Genomic DNA, 20,289 nt, shown 5'->3' with positions numbered 1-20,289 from the left:
CGCTTGTGTGCTAGGATCTTGGTCCTGGAGAGGGATCTATGAGGATACGGGGTGGCAGTACACACCGTACTCATAGTCCGCATAGTGGGACTACAGGTGTGACTGTTCACCCTGTATCCCTCCGGAAAAACCTGAAAGGAAACGACGCACAATGAGGTAGATAAGGGTCTAATGAAAGACCCATGTCCACCTCCTACTGACACTAAGCTAAACTGAAGAGTATAATGCCAGTCGGTGGGGTGTACACTGCAGAGGAGGAGCTAACTTTTTTATTTGCATAGTGTCAGCCTCCTAGTGGCAGCAGCATACACCCATGGTTCCTGTGTCCCCCAATGAGAGGTGATAAAGAAATCCATTTAAAAGGTGTAGTAATAATCATTTGGACCTTTCGAGCATTTTCCAGAAATTAGGTCATAGTTGATGCTTTAGAGGGAAAATTGCAAATATTCCATTGCAGTGCCCAATATATTGTAACCAGCTTGTGCTTCTGGGAACAAGTACCCTTAAAGTGGGCTCTTAGCATCGGGATGCTATCACACTGCGTTTTGGCATCAGTTCATTGGTTCCGTCTGTGCTTATGTCCAAATTCCCCTGAAAAATGTGACTAGCATATATGCGGATGGCCCATAGTCTATAATGGTGCCGACAGAGTGAACGCATACTCTGGCGTGCATCATTTTCAGGCAGATTCCCAGACGCATGATAAGCCCAAGTTTGTCCAGATCGCAAAAAAAAAAAAAAAACGTGATTCCTATGAAGCACATGACTGAACCATCCACTACTCTGACAGAAGGGGCAAGTTACCCATCCTTATAGGCATGCACACATCTGTGGTTGACAACACACACACACACACACACACACAGAGGTCTAAAAAGGAGGAGACCACGCTGGGGGATTGAAATAGAAATCCTGATGCATACAGCACAGGATAAATGGCAACCGAGTCATATCCTAATTTTTGGGAGGCAGAATGAACAAACAAGCAGTAATCAAAAGGTTTTTTTTTTCCCTTCACTTTTTTCACTGATCACCATGTGGCATAAGTGATAAGACAGCTTTGTTCTTTGGATCAGCACAACTCCGGCAAAACCAGATTTATATAGGTTTTAGGTTTTGCTCCTCTTAACACTACATAAGAAGGAAAAAATAAAAACATCACCACCTACATTTTTGTTGGCATCATGTTGGGTTAGAAAAAAAATTTTTTGATCGCTTTTAGGGTATGTGCACACGTCCGGATTTTTCGCGTTTTTTTGGCGGAATTTCGCTATAAAAACGCTCAAATTATGCATCCTATCATTTAGAATGCATTCCACATTTTTTGTGTAGATGTATGAGTTTTTTTCCGCAAAAAAAACGCAATCCGCAAAAAGAATGGCCATGCTCATTCTTTTTGCGGATTTTTTGCGGATTTCATGCATTCAGGAAAAAAAAAAAAAAAAAAAAAAAAACGCAAAAAATCCGCGCAAAAAACGCGAGAAATCCGCGCGGAAAAAAAACGCGATTTTCTGCCAGAAATCTCCGGATTTTGTCAGGAAAAAAACCTGACGTGTGCACATACCCTTATTCAGATTTTTCAGATGCAGAATGGACAAAAAAACAAAACAAAAAAACAAAACAAAAAACAGTATATCAGGAATGGAAAGGTTTCTCTTCCTTATTTACCGGGAAGTAAGAGCGATAAGTCGCTTTCTTCCTCATGTCAGTACAATTACAGTAATTTTACCTTATTTTGCTTTGCACATTATTTATTGATTACATTTTTTTTTTTTTTACTAAATTTAATTAGGCTTTGCATAATCCTGTCCCTATAACTTTAAGTTTTCCCCAGAGAGGCGTGAGGGTTTGTTTTTGTTTTTTTGCAGAAAGAGATGACCGTTTAACCACTTTACGACCAGATGTATTTTTGGTTTTGCATTTTCATTTTTTTCCTTCTCTTCCTCCCAGAGCCATAATTTTTTTATTTTTGGTCAATATGGTTATGTGAGGGCTTTTTTTTTTTTTTGAAAATTTTTAGCATGCTTCAATAGTCACCATGGGAGACCAGAAGCTGCCATAAACTGATCTGCTCAGCATCACATAGGTGCTGAATTACTCACCTGCTATGAGTGCCGACCTCTGGGCGGCGCTCACAGAAAGCCGGCAGTGACAGCCACAGATCTCTGGGAGACATCTGGTTGTCATACCAGTGGGGGGGTTGGGGTCACCGGTGGGCAGCGCTTGTTAAATGCCGGTCAGGACTTGACAGCGGCATTTAACGAGTAAACAGCCGTGGGTGGATTGCGATTCTGCCCTCGGCTGTTCGGGGCACATGTTAGCTGTTCAAATTACATTTTTTTTGTGTGTTAAAGGGTTAGTTAGGCAATGCACACTTCACTTTATTTTATTTTTTTCATGAAAAACGCATCACTTTACTGCCCCTGCAAGGTTAATAAGATTTCTGAAACCTTATGCACATGCTGCTTATTTCTTCTGTTGCAGACTTGATGCATATCAATTCTTTCAGCGTTTTTTGAAGCATTTTACCCATTAAAATGGGTAATAAAAATATATATTTATTTCAAAACAGCAGGCAGCACTCCATATCCTTTGAATAATGTGCAGGTATTATTCAAACCCACATGTCTGGGCAACGTTTCGGCTCTAAATGAGCCTTTCTAAAGCTTGAGAAAGGCTCATTTAGAGCCGAAACTTTGCCCAGACATGTGGGTTTGAATAATACCTGCACATTATTCAAAGAATATGGAATGCTGCCTGCTTTTTTGAATTGTATGGACTTGGGACAATCAGTGGACAGGTTGTCTGGAGGCTTTGCACCCAAAGATAAGTAAAGGATTTGTACTGTTCCTATTTTTCTTAAATATATTATTTTTTGATATTACTCATTTTAATGGGTAAAAAGCTTAAAAAAAAAAAAAAAAGCTGAAAGAATTGTTATGCGTCAAGTATATATCTATATCTAATAACCAAGAAAAGAAGAAAAAAGTGTAGCGCACAATCAGCTTATAGAAACACCCCTTACTTGTCCATGAATTGCGGACTGGACGGCGTTATAAAGCCACAACGAAATACGGGTGCTCACAGGAAAAAGACAAAACTGGCAACTGTGGAAACTGGTAGAAAAAATGAGCACTCACCATTCGTACAAAATTATCCTCTTTTTATTAAGGCTTCAGTATAAAATAGCAGGATATGGCAGGGAGAACCTGTGGATCCTAGTGACGACGGCCGTTTCGCTCTCCTGAGCTTCTACGGGTCTAATCATGATTGCTGAGTGCTCATTTTTTCTACCAGTTTCCACATATATCTATATCTAATTGTCTAAGGGGTACTTCTATCTGTTTGTCTAACTTCTGTGTGCCGGTCGCGGAAATCCCGGGTCGCTGATTGGTCGCAGCCGGCTGGCCGCGACCAATCAGCGACAGGCACAGTCTGGCCGCAAATTGGCCCCTCCCTACTCCCCTCCAGTCAGCGGCCACATAGGGTTTAAGCAGTACGTTAAACAGACTGTTACACCACGGCATAATGCGGTGTAACTCAGTCCGTTAACGCTGCCATTAACCCTGTAAGTGTGACCAACTTTTTACTATTGATGCTGCCTATGCAGCATCAATAGTAAAAACATAATGTTAATAAAAAAAAAAAAAAAATTCATTATATTCTCACCTTCCGCCTGTCCCGCTCCAGTCCCAAGAATGCATTGCGGCAATGACGTAGCGGTCTGGCGAGACCGCTACATCAACACGTGTAATTGACGCAAGGCATTACTGGGAACGGAGCGTCGCGAGGAGCATCGCTAAAGACCTGGGCTGGATCCGGGGGCCGACGGAAAGGGAGTATAACTATTTTTTATTTTAATTGTTTTTTTTGACAGGGGTATGGTGCCCACAGTGCTATATACGTGGGCTGTGCTATATACTGCGTGGGCTGTGCTATATACTGCGTGGGAATCTTCATAAATAAACTACATACATATTCTGGAATACCCGATGCGTTAGAATTGGGCCACCATCTAGTATATATTTTATGAAGCATGTTTACCACCAGCACATCTGCAGTACTTTTCTGTTGCAGATACTGATCTTGTGCACATTCCCTTTGTTTATTAGCACACATAGATCCTGCTTTTAAAAGTGCTGGTTTGTCATGTAGCTATACGAGGACCCTTTTTTTGCAAGACAACCTATATTGGAGCCATTCTGAGGAGCATATAACCAACTGATTTCAACTTATGTGAAGGAGGCAGCAACATCAAAGAGGTTTTCTTTGTATTTTAGTTATTTTTTTCTTTCAGTAGGAGGGTAAATATGTACAGTAATCCTGTGGTCACATCTATAATTGTCACAATACTTATGCTTTTTGCAATATATTATGCCTTAAACTTGCATACTTTTAGGCCATGCTTTAAATAGACTGCAGGCAGCTTTGGCAACCCATCTGCACCACGTTGGTCCCCTGGTCACTACAGACTTCAAAGTCCGGCATCGGAGTTCTCTCTGACATCAACTGTTACCATGAGATGCCAGAATTTAGTAACAGCCAATTTCTGTGAATGTTCTGTCACCATGGCATAATAGTTTTACTTTACATTTCTTGCAGTAAAACACATGCACAAAGTTTCCGCAATACCATTTAAGAACTTTCCCTAGTTAGTGTACTCAAAAATAAACAAAATCTGAAATCTGGGTGAGGTGTACATACCTTATAATCAACACCACCTATGATTTTCAGGATAAGCTTAAATGTCAAGACCCAAAGTTGCGTTCTTTCCCATTCCAATGCATCAGAGTTTACTAAAGTCTCACACACCATCCTGAGAAGAAAGCAAATATAATAAGGATTTTAGCATATGAAATGTCACGGTACTGTTGCAGGAATTCTCGTTGAAAGGGGCTCTTTCCTTATCTCTCACGCTAGGGTTCACCCTAGTCTATCCCTATCCCCCATATTAACCTGGACACATGGAGTCACATGCCTTGTTACGCTCATGAGTTACCCCTATCTGTTCCCACCCCCACCCAGGATGGTGTGAGCCCAAAGTGTATAGGGTAACACTAACCAGACAGACAAGGGAAGACAAACAGGGATAAATGAATACTGCAATCATACAAAATACACTCGCCAAACAACGGAGTGGAACACAGGGAAGGGTAAGGTAGGTGAAATCAAATTGGAGAGGATGAGGTGGAACATGCTAACACACTCCATGTAGAAATCACCAGAACAACTCTCCAAACATCTCCTCCAACTCCAAACCAGGCAGAATTAACTACTACTAGAAATTCCCAAATGCCAATGTCAAGCATAAGGAACTGATTAACCCTAGCAAAATCTGCACTAGTTAGTATGATGGTAAAGCAGTTCTAACCAGTGCAGGAGTTCAGGTGACCAGATGCTGCGTTCTTCCGGGCCCACTGTCATGGTATCCCCACGACATGACAGCAGTAGACCATGTGGTCAGACTCTACGTCCCCTTCTCCATGCGAGTGGTGGTGGTGTATCGTCCTCCCGGCCCCTCTCATCAGTTCCTGGATCACCTTGCCACCTGGCTTCCACACTTTCTTTCCTGTGACACCCCCCACCCTTATCATGGGTGATTTCAACATCCCTATTGCCTCTCCCCTCTCCCCATCTGCTTCTCACCTTTTGGCTCTAACCTCCTCTTTCGGCCTCTCGCAGCATACTAACTCGCCAACACATGAAGATGGAAACTCCCTTGACTTGGTCTTCTCCCGGCTTTGCTCAGTGGATGATTTCACAAACTCCCCTCTCCCACTCTCTGACCACCACCTTCTTTCATTCTCTATCAAGAACTGCCATCCCGCTCAGGTCACCCCCACTTTCCACACTTATAGAAACATACAGGCCATTAACACCCAGGAACTTATGAAGAACTTGCAGTCCTCATTGGCCCCAATCTCCTCCATTTCATGTCCTGATTCTGCTCTGAAGCATTACAATGAAACCCTGCAAAGTGCCCTGGATGAAGCTGCTCCTCCTATACATAAAACAACTCGGCACAGACGGCAACAACCGTGGCACACGCTGCAAACACGTTTCCTGCAGCGGTGCTCCAGGTGCGCAGAACGTCTGTGGAGAAAATCTAATCTACCCGAAGATTTCATCCATTATAAGTTCATGCTAAAGACATACAATTCTGCCCTTCACCTCTCCAAACAAACCTACTTCAACACCCTCATCACCTCCCTGTCCAATAACCCTAAACGTCTCTTTGACACGTTCCAGTCCCTACTCAACCCAAGAGCGCAGGCCCCAACCACGGATCTCCGTGCTGACAATCTGGCCAATTACTTCAAAGAAAAAATTGACCATATTCGACAGGAAATCATCTCCCAATCTCTTCATACCATGCACTGTCCTCCCTCCCCCACTGCATCTAGTTCACTCTCTGACTTTGAACCAGTTACAGAAGAAGAAGTAAGCAGGCTCCTTGCATCTTCTCGCCCGACCACTTGCACCAGTGACCCCATTCCGTCACATTTCCTCCAGTCCCTTTCCCCGGCTGTCACCTCTCACCTAACAAAAATATTCAACCTTTCCCTCACTTCCGGTATTTTTCCCTCCTCATTTAAGCATGCCATCATACATCCATTACTTAAAAAACCATCCCTCGACCAAAACTGTGCCGCTAATTATAGACCTGTCTCTAATCTTCCCTTCATCTCTAAACTCCTCGAACGCCTGGTCCACTCCCGTCTTACCCGCTATCTCTCAGATAACTCTCTTCTCGACCCTCTTCAATCTGGTTTCCGCTCTTTACACTCTACTGAAACTGCCCTCACTAAAGTCTCTAATGACCTACTAACAGCTAAATCTAATGGTCACTACTCCATGCTAATTCTCTTGGATCTCTCTGCAGCATTTGATACTGTGGATCATCAGCTCCTCCTCACTATGCTCCGCTCCATCGGCCTCAAGGACACCGTTCTCTCCTGGTTCTCCTCCTATCTCTCTGACCGATCCTTCACTGTATGTTTCGCTGGTTCCTCCTCCTCTCACCTTCCCCTTACTGTTGGGGTTCCTCAAGGATCAGTCCTAGGCCCCCTCCTCTTCTCTTTGTATACTGCCCCTATTGGACAAACAATCAGTAGATTTGGCTTCCAGTACCATCTCTATGCTGACGACACCCAACTATACACTTCTTCTCCTGATCTCACGCCTGCCTTATTAGAAAACACCAGTGATTGTCTTACCGCTGTCTCTAGCATCATGTCCTCCCTCTATCTGAAACTAAACCTGTCAAAAACTGAACTCCTCGTGTTTTCTCCCTCTACTAACCTACCTTTGCCTGACATTGCCATCTCCGTTTGCGGTTCCACCATTACTCCAAAGCAACATGCCCGCTGCCTTGGGGTCATCCTTGATTCTGACCTTTCATTCACCCCCCACATCCGATCACTGGCTCGCTCTTCTTACCTGCATCTCAAAAACATTTCTAGAATTCGCCCTTTTCTTACTTTCGACTCTGCAAAAACTCTTACTGTTTCACTTATTCATTCTCGTCTGGACTATTGTAACTCTCTACTAATCGGCCTCCCTCTTACCAAACTCTCCCCGCTCCAATCTGTCCTGAATGCTGCTGCCAGGATCATATTCCTCACCAACCGTTACACCGATGCCTCTACCTTGTGCCAGTCATTACACTGGTTACCCATCCACTCAAGAATCCAGTACAAAACTACTACCCTCATCCACAAAGCACTCCATGGCTCAGCACCACCCTACATCTCCTCTCTGGTCTCAGTCTACCACCCTACCCGTGCCCTCCGCTCCGCTGATGACCTCAGGTTAGCATCCTCAATAATCAGAACCTCCCACTCCCGTCTCCAAGACTTTACACGTGCTGCGCCGATTCTTTGGAATGCACTACCTAGGATAATACGATTAATCCCCAATCCCCACAGTTTTAAGCGTGCCCTAAAAACTCATTTGTTCAGACTGGCCTACCGCCTCAATGCATTAACCTAACGATCCCTGTGTGGCCTATATTAAAAAAAAAAAAAAAAAAATTAATTAACTGGTTCACGCAGCTTTACATGAACACCCAAGCCTTACACTATGGCTGGTCCGAATAACTATAGCAATTGTTACCATCCACCTCTCGTGTCTCCCCTTTTCCTCATAGTTTGTAAGCTTACGAGCAGGGCCCTCACTCCTCTTGGTATCTGTTTTGAACTGTATTTCTGTTATGCTGTAATGTCTATTGTATGTACAAGTCCCCTCTATAATTTGTAAAGCGCTGCGGAATATGTTGGCGCTATATAAATAAAAATTATTATTATTATTATTATAGTAGAAGGGAGAGGCAGTTGACATAAGAGTCAAACAAATAAGAAATAGATCTAACCAAATGAAAACAGCAGTATATATGATTTAGAAAGGTAAGCCATAAAAGGAGAACACTATCATCAGTGTTATGTTGTCTGCAGTGTGCAGTCCTGTTCCCGTCCTCTCCTGGATCATGCGACCAGCCGTCTCAGACAGCTTCTTTAGCACACCAGAAGGCACATTCTCATTACAAATCAAGCAGTCCCAAAATGAAGCTCACCAAGTTGCATCAAGTGTAAGGTCACACTGGCGTTTACAGTTTGTGTTACACAAATGAAATTTATCCGCAAAGAAATAAATCGGATTTTATACTGTAGCTCAGTACGGCATCCGATTTTTTTTTTTTTTTTTTTGGCGCACCCGAAGAATGGCTGAGTCTCTTCTGATTTTAGAAAGAAACTAGTGCATGCTGCTATTTGTTTCACATGCAGATTCATTACATCATTAAAGCGGTTTTCCCATGACAAAGTTAACTTTAATCAATCTTGGAATAATAATAACTTCCACAATTGGATGTGTTTAAAGAAAATGCTCCTGTGCTGAGATAATCTTATAAATGTGCCCCTGCTGTGTGCTGTGTAATGGATGTGTCTGACCGTACAGGGACATGGTCTGATCATACCGCAGCTCCTGAACAGGGAAAATTTATATAAGAAATAAATAGGAAACAGACAGGACGTCAGATTATCACAGCCGATTTCCCTCATTAAGACTGGTGTACGAAACACCAGTCTTAAGGAATCGGGGCCCAAGGGAGCTTCAGGGTGTTCAGAATTAATAGATGAATCCAATGAATGCTTGATCAAATTAAGGGCAAGTACAGCATTACATTATGGTTATAATTACACAATAACTATAAGGTTAAAAGAAATGTTTCATCAAATCAGTCACAAACCTTGGAGGTAGAACAGAGGTTTCCACAGCCATGGCCAGACAGTCATACAGGAAGGAGATTCTTTTTGGACTATGTTGCCCATGTACGAACCTTACAATCCATTGGACGCATTGCTCATGAGAATCCTGAAGTATAAACCACATCAAATAATCAGTTAGTGACGTGTATATTGCCAATAGCAGTTGTGAAAGAAGAACTTGCAAAGAACATATCACTACCTGGACAACCCCTTTTTAAATGAAGTAGTCCACCTTGTTAAATAAGGAGAAAACACACTTTTTTTTTTTTATGTATAATATATTTTAAAAGGGGGACTACTTTATTTAAATACATGTTTAGCTGATCATGGTGGGTTTCTTATAAAACAAGTCAAATTTAAGATTCCCTTTCCACATAAGAAATCTAATGTTTCTTCTATACCATGGGGCTTCTCGCTGGAGAGTAAACAATACTTGCTTCTTAAAGTGATATTTATATTATGGGACATAAGAAATGTACCTCTGCTTCATGTATTTTTCAGAGCCCACAAAATACAACTGTTACATGTACAAGTAATGACGAGAACGGTTATTCCCATGAAAGCCTTTCATGGCCAAGACAAGAATATCCTTGTTTGGACCTTGGACACAGAAGGTGGCACCGAGGGAAAAACTAGGTTCAGCAGCACTCTGGTTTTTTAACACCCATTCATTTCTTCTGGAGTTCTAAAAGAAGAATCACAGCTGACTGTTTCCATAGCCCCACCTTCTGTGGTCTGAAGCAGGACAGAGTTATTACAGTTCATGAAAATCGGAGATAGAAATAACCCTTTAAGTGCTCCAACTATCTGGCACCACACGCTGAATGATTATTGACCCTCAACAGGGGAAATCCCCTTTTGTTGCCCATGTTTTAAGAGGTTGGTGCAGTACTTTGCCATCTCAATCATTCATGTAGGCAATGAATGTCACAGCCATGCATGACTATTCCTCACTTTATATGGGGGACACGGTCGCAGGTGCAAGATATACAGTAATCAATAGGTTTCTCTTATTCTATGGGTAGATAAATGCTGCTATTGGAACAATCAAGTTAAAGGGAATCTGTCAGCAGGTTGTAGTCCATGTTCTTAAATTGTGGGAGAAGGAAACATCTCAATAGTTCCTGAAATGGTTAGGTTTTTGTGTACCAAATTGATTCCTCAAATTGCAGCAGAACTTTATGGGATGAGGACTTCATACCTGAGGAAGGTCTCCCCAGAACTGTCTAAATGCGCCAAGGCAGCTGATCAGCTTTGTCTTTTCATCTTCTGGTGTGTCCATAAACATACTGCAGAAATAGGAACACTAGTTAAACACTGCAGAGAGTTACATCTAATTTACACATGAGCATTTGATACAGATTTTAGGTGTCAATTTCTTTTCCCTTTCACGTCACAAATGACAAATCAGATCAAAATAATCAATACCAGTGAAAATCTAACAAAAGCTTAACAATGTAGCCTGATCTTAACTGCCTTGTTTGGTGGACAACTACCACCGGTTGTCAAAAAATCCAAAAATAGAGAATAAATTCAAACGGCGCTTAGGGCCCCAGGGTATAAAGATGCACAGTCACTTAGATATCTAATACAAAATGTCCAATATCAAAAATATGCGGCGTTACCACACGTGTGTAGAGGCCTGCAGTAAAAGAGGGGTTGTTGTATAAGGAAAAGTAACGCTAATTTCAATAGGGAGGTAAACTGCAGCACAACCTCACGGTGCAGATAATTTCTTTAGTTATGCAAGATTATTTCCTGTTTCTACAGCTGTATGAAGGGAGCACTCCGCACACCTATTCCGATTCCCGAGTCTCCACAAAGGTGTAGAAGAAGTGCCGTATGGTATGGATACTGGAGCGGAATGACTGAGAAACCAGCTAGCGCATGTGGTGTCGAAGTCCTGGGAGCGCATGTTTGCACGAGCTGTGGTACAGCCTCCGATGATAGGGTGAATTAGGGGGCTACAAGCACGGCAGTTTCATTTAAACTTTTCATATCCCGCAACCCATGTGAGGCTCTCCGCTAAGCCGGAGGCTCTATATCACGGCTTGTGCAAAGTGGAACTCCCGCCAGGGCCGTGGGGTACTAGATACCGGGTCCGGTACTTAAAGGGGATGTGTCACGGTGGTGGTGATCCGGTCCGTGGCCCTGGGTGCCCAAGTAAAAGGTCTTTAAAGAGGGTTTGGAATAAAGTTTGTTAAGTAAATAAGGCAGCACACTGCAGCGCTAGAACATACAAACTTGAAAAACGAAATTTGAACTGCATTACTGCACTAGAAATATGAAAAATGAGAGCGTTTAGCGCGTCTAGCCTTCTGATCGTGCACTCCGCCTCCTAGCCACAGGTGTTTTATTACAGCAGGTCCAATACCCCTCCACAGAGAGAGAGAATTTTAGTCTAGGAAGAGGTTTCACATGCACCCATTCAGATGGAGACGTTTATTCTCAGCGAGGTAAGGCAAGTGTAGGACCTGGTATAAGAGAGATGCCGTAAAGGGGCTACCAGGTACACATAAAATTGGCCATTTTTATGCGCTAAACGCTCTCATTTTTCATATTTCTAGTGCAGTAATGCAGTTCAAATTTCGTTTTTCAAGTTTGTATGTTCTAGCGCTGCAGTGTGCTGCCTTATTTACTTAACTATATACGAGTTGGCGACTCTAGGTTCAGCACCTGTTCACACTGAGTCTATGTTTGGATGTGGTGGTCAGGTTTTTGAAATGGAATAAAGTTTGTGACACCACCTGTGGTTCTCAGTCAGAGGTGCCAGATGCTGCATAAAGGGGGTCCTCTGGGGTGATGTTGTGGCAGCAGGGATGGTATGGCTTCCCACAGGTGAAGCTGGGTCCCCAGGGCTCCTGGTGTATAAAGATGGTGGGTGGTATAGCAAGGAGGACACAGGGTTGCAGTCGCTTTACCTTTTTACTGTTGGATTCAGGCAGCCGCAGTCCAGGGTACTGGATCACGAATATTCATGTGGCCCGGCCAGCTTGGAAGCGTGTTGGGAGTCCCCTTACTAGGTGGGGTTAGAAGCCTTCCCTCTAGCGCTGTGGTGTAGTCCCTTGCTGCCTTAATCCTCTCACCAGGTCCTCATGTTCTCTCTGTCCTCCGGGTTGGTAGGACACTCCCGTACGACAGGTAGCTTGAGCCTTTTTACAGGATCTCTATCACGACTCGGGCTCTATGCGCTACTGTGTCCTCAGGTGTAAGGGCGGACAGGTGACTTGTAATCCAGCTGTTCTGCCAGTTTCTGCTGTGAAATATGGAGTCCTTCACAACCATGGTCTTCGGGCTACTGGTGTCTGCGCTCAATGGGGAGGTAGCTCAGTCACAGCTAACCCCCCCATTTCTTCACTCTCCTGCGCTACTGAACTCTTTCCCTCCAGACCAGAAATAAATATATATATATATATATATATATATATATATATATATATATATAACCAACAAGCTGGATCAGAGCTCCCCCTTCTGGCCTGGAGTATGAACATGTAGCATGCTTGTGATTACCTGATAAGAGATCCGTCCTCGCTTCCAAGATTGACATCACTCTCCCCGTGAGGAAAGCAATGCCGCTGTAACAACCAGGAACCTGGGGTGTTACATAAGCAGCCTAACAGAACCTCGTCACCACGTGCACCAACTGGTTTCTCAGCAATTCTGTACCAGTATCCATACCATACGGTACTTCTACACCTTTGTCGAGACTCTAGAATCTGAACAAGTGTGCGGAGTGCTCCCTTCAGACAGCCGTAGAAACGGGTAATAATCTTGCATAAATTCTTTAGTTATCTGCACCGTGAGGTTGTGATGTAGTTTACCTCCCTATTCCAATTGGCATTACTTTTACAACAACCCCTCCTCTCAGGCCTCTACCCACATGGCATTACTGCAAGTTTTTGATATTGGACATTTATCAGATTTCTAAGTGACTGTGCATCTTTATACCCAGAGGTCCTACACACCATTTGGATTTATTTTCTTATCTTTAGTGTGGATCCCATAGTATGTTAGGAGATCGTTCATATTCATCTGAAGCAAAGTTACTTTTTTTTTTCTATCCAGCTCACTTGTGCTATAAAAACTGGTGAAAAAGCCAGATGACAAATTCCAGATTGATATCAGCTGAAAAAAAAAAAAAAATTAGCCGGAATGGCTGGATATGTACAAACTTGGTATTAAAAGCTTGCGTCAGAGAGTCATGGCAAACACTGCTTATTCTTTAGGGTACTTTTCCACTTAGTAAAATGCAGTGGAAATCCGGACAGTAAATCAGCTGCGCTTTCCAGTGTTAATACTGGGCTCAGATTATAACCTCTCAGTCACATGCAGCAAAATATATTAGCTGGATACATTTGGCAGTGTTGTGCATTTGAAATCTGCAGGAAGTCAATATAATCTGTTAAAGCCACTGTGTATTTCACCCTTTGTAATACTAAGCAGCAACCCACGGCAGATATTCCCATGTTGCAAGTCTTAAAGAGTTTTGTTTTAATTTTTTTTAGCAAAATCCTGATGGCAGAGTTTAGGGTACGTGCACCCCAACTTTGTTACTGTAGTGTCTTGGAAGCGATATATAGATATACACACATGACTAACAGATACAAAAGGTAGATTGGGATTTATCCTTTGCCCTACCACAAGAGTGTCAAGATACAAGATGAAAAGAGTTAAATAGCTGCAAATATGATTATCACATTCAGCAATAACAAAGTGCGCGTCATACATAGACTTAGAGCTTTACAGACTAGCTGATACGCGTCATTTGTCAGAAAATAGGTTTGTATGCAACCGAAAACCTAACAGGAAAAGCAGGGTACTCACCCAGCAAAGGCCTCTTCAATGACCTCCGTCTTCTATATAGGGAGAAAAAAAAAACAAAAAAACATTAAATTGCTGTATTCCTCGTACTTCTCTATGACGGCAACATGATTTAGCGAGTCTGATTTCTGCAAAGTCTAGGAGAATACAATAGGTCAGATTGGATTCAGAGCGATTTACCGCACTGTTGGGCCCCATTTCCACTGCTTTCCAACATTAAACGTCCATTGATCAGCAATGTGCAAGCTAATGGGGGGTGTGGGGTGCTTAACCCTTTCAGGATCAGAAGATTTTCACACTTGTTTTTTCCCCCTCGGCTTCTTTCAAGAGCAATAACTTTTTAATTTGTCCATTAACAGGCCTGTGAGGATTTTCTTTTTTTTTGTGAGACAAGTTGTAGTTTTGAATGGCCGTATTAATTTTACCACATATTGCACTGAAACACAGGGAAAAATTTTAAGTTTGAAAAATTACAATTCCACCATACGTTTTGGGGTTTTCTTCTTATGGAGCTCATTGTGCAGTAAAAATTACCTGGAAACACAATTGACTACATCAGTCCCCTTACAGGGATACCAAATATGCATCGATTTTTTTAACAAAATGATTGGAAAAAAAGAATTGTTTTATGTCGCCATTTCTGGTAACATTTTTATTCTTCTGTTGATAGGGCCGAGTAAGGTCTTTTTTTGGCACAGTAAGGTCTTTAATGGTAACAGTTTTGGGCATATACGATATTTTGACTGTAATAAAAAAAACTTGGTGACATTAAATTCTGTTGCTATTTTTTTCTGTTTACAGTGCTTAGCAACTGGGTTAATTGATTCCTTTCTTTAAGAAATACAGCGCTACCACTTTAAGTATTTTTTTTTTAAACTTATTTTTAGTCCCTTTAGGATGCTCGAACCTATGATGGGTTAATCGCTAATACTATGTACTGCAATACAACAGTATCGCAGGATGCAATGAAAATCTCAGTTTCTGATTGAGTTTAGCTTATAGCTCAAGTTCACAGGACAGATGACAGTAATCCATGGGTCGACCACGATTGGAGCCAGTGCAAATGGACATCAGCGCACATTCAATTTAAATGCCGAAGGTACACAGTGGAAATCAAATGGTTAACATCAGGAACTCTGTTAGAAATGCCATCTAGACTATAGATTATATTATCTGCCATGAGTTGAGGCAGCTTGAGTCCTTTGCACACGTGTGGATTCCTTCTCAGGACATGAATATAGGGTCCTTTATGCCGAAAAACATTATTAGCCAATTTGGACATGGTGACCGGAATTCGAGGAGCACAGAACAATCAGAAATACAATCGATCTGTGCACATTGATCATCATGTTATCGGCAGCACAATGCCCTGTTTACATAGGATGATGTGCTGCCAATAACCATGATTATTAAACGAGTTTTAGAATCACCACACTTGACCAATTAGCATTTTGTATATTAGGTTAGTCAAATCTCAGAACAGGATTACATATTGGTGTACACCACAGGTACATTAGAAGAAAACTAAAGAGGAGAAAAAAAAAAAAAGTGTAATTAAAATGTAACCAATTTCATATGAATTAATACATTTTATAAATAATAAAACATTTTTTTAATGTACATACATCCAGTGCAGATGTATATTGGGTCACATGTTGGTATTAATTGCGATCCATTCTTCGGGGATTTTCCAGAGTATTTTGACAGGCTGAAAATTGGGAATGGTTAGCCACATGATCACGTGTTAATTATGGGGCCGTTTAAATATGTCCTTATGCTTGTGGCAAATGAATGTTGATTTGTGGTCATTAACTAGCCCAAAGATAGCCTGACCACAATTATCAGCACAAAGAATGATTGTAGATGTGATCGTTCTGAGGGCAAAAAAAAACGTTAGTGGCACAGGATGATGTGCTGCAGAGAACAAGGATTTTTAAGCAGGCTTATATATCGTCTACAGGTGCTTCTCACAAAATTAGAATATCATCAAAAAGTTAATTTATTTCAGTTCTTCAATACAAAAAGTGAAACTCATTATATAGAGTCATTACAAACAGAGTGATCTATTTCAAGTGTTTATTTCTGTTAATGTTGATGATTATGGCTTACAGGCAATGAAAACTCAAAAGTCACTATCTCAGTAAATTAGAATACTTTATAACACCAGCTAGAAAAAGGATTTTAAAATCCGAAATGTTGGCCTAGTGAAGTGTATGTTCAGTAAATGCACTCAATACTTGATCGGGGCTCCTTTTCCATGAATTACTGCATCAATGTGGCATGGAGGCGATCAGCCAGTGGCTCTGCTGAGGTGTTATGGAAGCCCAGGTTGCTTTGATAGCGGCCTTCAGCTCATCTGCATTGTTGGGTCTCGTGTCTCATCTTCCTCTGACAATACCCTATAGATTCTCTATGGGGTTAAGGTCAGGCGAGTTTGCTGGCCAATCAAGCACAGTGATACTGTTGTTTTTAAACCAGGTATTGGTACTTTTGACAGTGTGGACAGGTGCCAAGTCCTGCTGGAGAATGAAAATTCCATCTCCAAAAAGTTGATCGGCAGAGGGAAGCATGAAGTGCTCTAAAGTTTCTTGGTAGACGGCCGCACTGACTTTGGTCTTGATAAAAAAAAAGTGGACCTGCACCAGCAGATGACATCGCTCCCCAAACCATCACAGATTGTGGAAACTTCAAAAAACTGAAAATCAGAAACTGTAGAAGAGCAAAAGTGCGTAAGACCATTGGGCAATATCCATTTGAGTGCAAAGGAAAGTAAAACAAAAAGATGTTCACCTGAGCAGATTGTTTACAGGCACAACTCCTATGAACTCCTGAAACTATCAGATGCTGGTGTCCTGTGGCTGAGGAGGATTTCCTCCAGGACAGTTGACCAATTAGGTCAATAACAGGATGTCGTAATGAAGAATCCTTAGGACCATTTTGAGTTGAACAGGTTTTATTTCCATAAGGCGTTTCAAAGCTGGACTAGAGTCTTTAAGTGAAAAAAGCAATTGCCTTACCACTTGAAAAAGACGCTAGTCCAGAGTTGAAATGTGTTGTGGAAATAAAAAAAAAAAAAAAAAAAAGGTTCAACTCTTTGCCCTAAGGGTTCTTCATTTCAGAGGCACAACCTGATATCTCGTTATTGTCCCAATTGGCGAATGCAAGACAGAAAATACAAAATGGCTCCTTCGCTGGTCCTGTCAAACATAGGGGAGGCAGTAATTTAACTTGGATGGAATGGTGCGGCGAGGCATCTTGCAGACGACAAGGGGTTCAGCGAGGCATCTTCATTGGCAAATCTAACAAAGTACGATTTGTATTGTTGCTCCATCTTAAACAAGGCTATGTGGTTAGTTTGAAGTGTAGCTGTGAGATGACAGACTCCCACTAAAGGATCATTTCCAGAATTGTGAGGTTCTTCTACCTATTACGGGGGGATAATGTAGCGATTACTGAGGATTCGACTGCAGGGACCCTCGTTGATCCGCTGAATGGAGCGGGGGGTGCTCATGTTCAATCTCCGCTGCATTCGTTTTCTATGGGACAAACTACAGAGAGGAGGAGAAGTTGCAATCCTGGGAATTACCCTTTAATAAAGTGTGTTTTGTGATGTATATTTGCGCCCAGCAGGCAGCATTATTATATGAGCAGTGCATCTGTGCTACCAATGAGAGCGATATTCATGCGACACATGGCGCGGCGATCCACCAGCCCAGAGACCCCGGTCACATCAGTGTTATCTATGCCAGCAGCAGGGTCAGACCCCTTACACCGGGGGGTGGCCCCCTCTGGCTGTGCTGGGGTCTGTAGGGCACAGAGCAGTATGCACCAGGTAGGTGGGAGCACAGCCCTATTTCATCCCACTAGGAGTACAGCTGTCAAGGTGTCCAGTTAACCCATTACTGGCTGCAGCCGCCCCCACAGTATAGAGCCACTTACCACCACCTCCTCAAAGATGCTCTGCAGCTGGGACTCCATGTGCCCGGAAGGATAACACTGCGCTATAAATGGCTGCTAGCAGGCGACCCTGCCTCACCACAGCCTGCACCTTATAGAGAACGCCAAACAGCAGCTGGTGTTATCTAGCAACATTATGGAAAGCACGGGGTGTTCTGGCTTTTGTCTCCGGGTTAGAGAGAGAGCGCAGACGAGAATTCACTCCCCCCGGAAACTGGCAACTTCCGCCTCACTAAGGTTCCTGACCACGGCGGGGAGTGAGAAATGCTGCGCATGCGCGCTGTGTGGCGACTGGCGAGCGGCGGACGCGCTGAGCCTGGACCGAGTAGTTCGGACCCAAGAGAGGAATGATGGGACCTGTAGTGCTCCACGGTGTCTTAACGCCCTTAGCAATGTCATGCCCAGCTGGCTGCACTCCCTTCACTAGGGAAAATACCATGGAATTTCGTGTTACTCGTTTGCTCAATACTGTGTGACTTTTCTGACAAAAATCTGTGGCGCTTAGCGCTGGCGGACACATAGGCCCCTGTGCAAGAACCATATATGGGCCCTCTGCAGCCCAAGGGCTCCCAAAAATGCAAAATTGTGCCTGCTTTGGAGGTAGAAATGGGCCCTCTTACCTCTTGGGCCCCTCCAGACCGATGATATGGCGCCCTTGGCCCTTAGTGAACTTTGACCCCTTTGCGTTTTCGTTTCGTCCGTCCGTCCAAGAACCGTATTTTATCAGTTATTCTACTTTCACGCTAGCGTCGTTTGGGATACGTCGCACTGCATCGTTTTGGGGAAAAACGCATCCTGCAAAGTTGTCTGCAGGATGCTTTTTTTTTCCCATAGACTAACATTTGCGGTGCATTTCCACACGTCGCAACCGTCGTCGTCGTGTTGTGGCGGACCGTCCGGACAAAAAAACGTTGCTTGCAACCTCCCCGCAACTCACAATGGGGCAGCGGATGCGCTGGAAAAATGCATCCGCTGCCCCCGTTGTGCGGCACTTCCACAGTATGCGTCGGCCCGACGCTAGTGTGAAAGTAGCCTTATCCATCCAGACGGGCGCATGAGAACGTGCGTTTCTGCGGGGCCAGCTGTAGTTTTTAGTGACCCGTTCATTTTACCATTCAGTGCCCTGGAAAATGGGGAAAAAACCTCCCAAGTGCAGGCCCATTGCGAAAAAAAACTGCAATTTCATAATTTTTTAAAGGTTTTATATTTATCACGTGGTAAAACATCACCTGGCGTTAAGACGCATCAGCAGCTGCTGTTAGACCAAGCTTGGGTCTTTTTTTTTTTCTATATTTTTTAGTGGTGAAAAAAATTATGAAACGTATTAAAAAATATTTATGCTGGCATTTTTTAAGACCAGTAACTTATATATCGGACATATTTTATATTTTTTCAACAACTTCAGTCCAATCTGGCCTTTTTTTTCTGTATTCGATATGTTATTACTAATTTGATATTTATAATTTTATATTTTGTTAGACTGGACTTGTATGGGCATGGCGACACCACTGGACTTGTTCGGGGATGAAATGATCAAAATGACAAATTGCCTAATAATTGTGCATATAGTGTAAGATCAAAGGGGTGAAGAAGAAAAAAAATTCTGGTGGACTTTACATTGTTTTGATTGCTCCAGTTTTTTTACTGTGAGGGCTCACTCACACGACTAGATTCTCTCTGCCGAGAGAATGGGGACGACTATGTACATGACGCTGATCTGAGTTTTCTTGAAGTGTCTGCATAGTGTGATCCGATTCTCTTGGATGAGAGAATCAAAGCTCACTGTGAGGAAAAGATTGAATTTTCTCTATCTTCAATCTGAGTCTGTGGAAATCGGACTGCACTCGGATGTCATCCGAATGCAGTCTGATGTTTTCCATGCACGCATAGACTTGAATGGTTCACTGGCATCCAATTTGCACTACTATGTGTTCCTGTTTCCATAATTGTTCTCTTGTGTCTACAAGACTGGGGAGTTCCACCACTCCTCTTGGGCTATCTGCACAAAAGCTGTTCTACCCTGTATGCACACATGGATTTTTCCTCTCTGAACCCTGTTCACACAGGTAATATACAGATGATCAGGTTTTTAAATACATCAGATAGGGATTGCATACATTAGTTAGGACTGCTCTGATAAGGGTATACCGTGAAGATTGGTAGAGCAGCTTAGTATACATTTTTTGCAAAAAACGTATCAACCAAATACCCTGTTTTTTACATCTTTTACTAGCACTTGCGG

General features: G+C 42.7%; 1 protein-coding gene across 2 annotated transcripts in view; it reads right to left on the bottom strand.

The window, feature by feature from the left end:
- The window catches only part of MED23 (mediator complex subunit 23), a 211,329-nt gene extending 193,101 nt beyond the window's left edge, over positions 1 to 18,228 (bottom strand). The window contains exons 1-5 of one of the 2 annotated variants that reach the window (XM_069726015.1): positions 18,030 to 18,228; positions 14,094 to 14,125; positions 10,468 to 10,555; positions 9,248 to 9,372; positions 4,705 to 4,816 (exon numbers count right to left, since the gene is read on the bottom strand). In XM_069726015.1, the coding sequence (XP_069582116.1) occupies positions 4,705 to 4,816; positions 9,248 to 9,372; positions 10,468 to 10,555; positions 14,094 to 14,125; positions 18,030 to 18,068 (396 nt within the window). In that variant the 5' untranslated portion in view covers positions 18,069 to 18,228. The remainder of the gene's footprint in view (positions 1 to 4,704; positions 4,817 to 9,247; positions 9,373 to 10,467; positions 10,556 to 14,093; positions 14,126 to 18,029) is intronic. The other variant, XM_069726014.1, reaches the window with a different exon arrangement.
- Between the last annotated feature and the right edge of the window lie 2,061 nt (positions 18,229 to 20,289).

This window comes from Ranitomeya imitator, chromosome 5 (assembly GCF_032444005.1).
Source record: "Ranitomeya imitator isolate aRanImi1 chromosome 5, aRanImi1.pri, whole genome shotgun sequence".
Classification (NCBI taxonomy): domain Eukaryota; kingdom Metazoa; phylum Chordata; class Amphibia; order Anura; family Dendrobatidae; genus Ranitomeya; species Ranitomeya imitator.
This window is presented reverse-complemented; position numbering and strand designations above follow the sequence as displayed.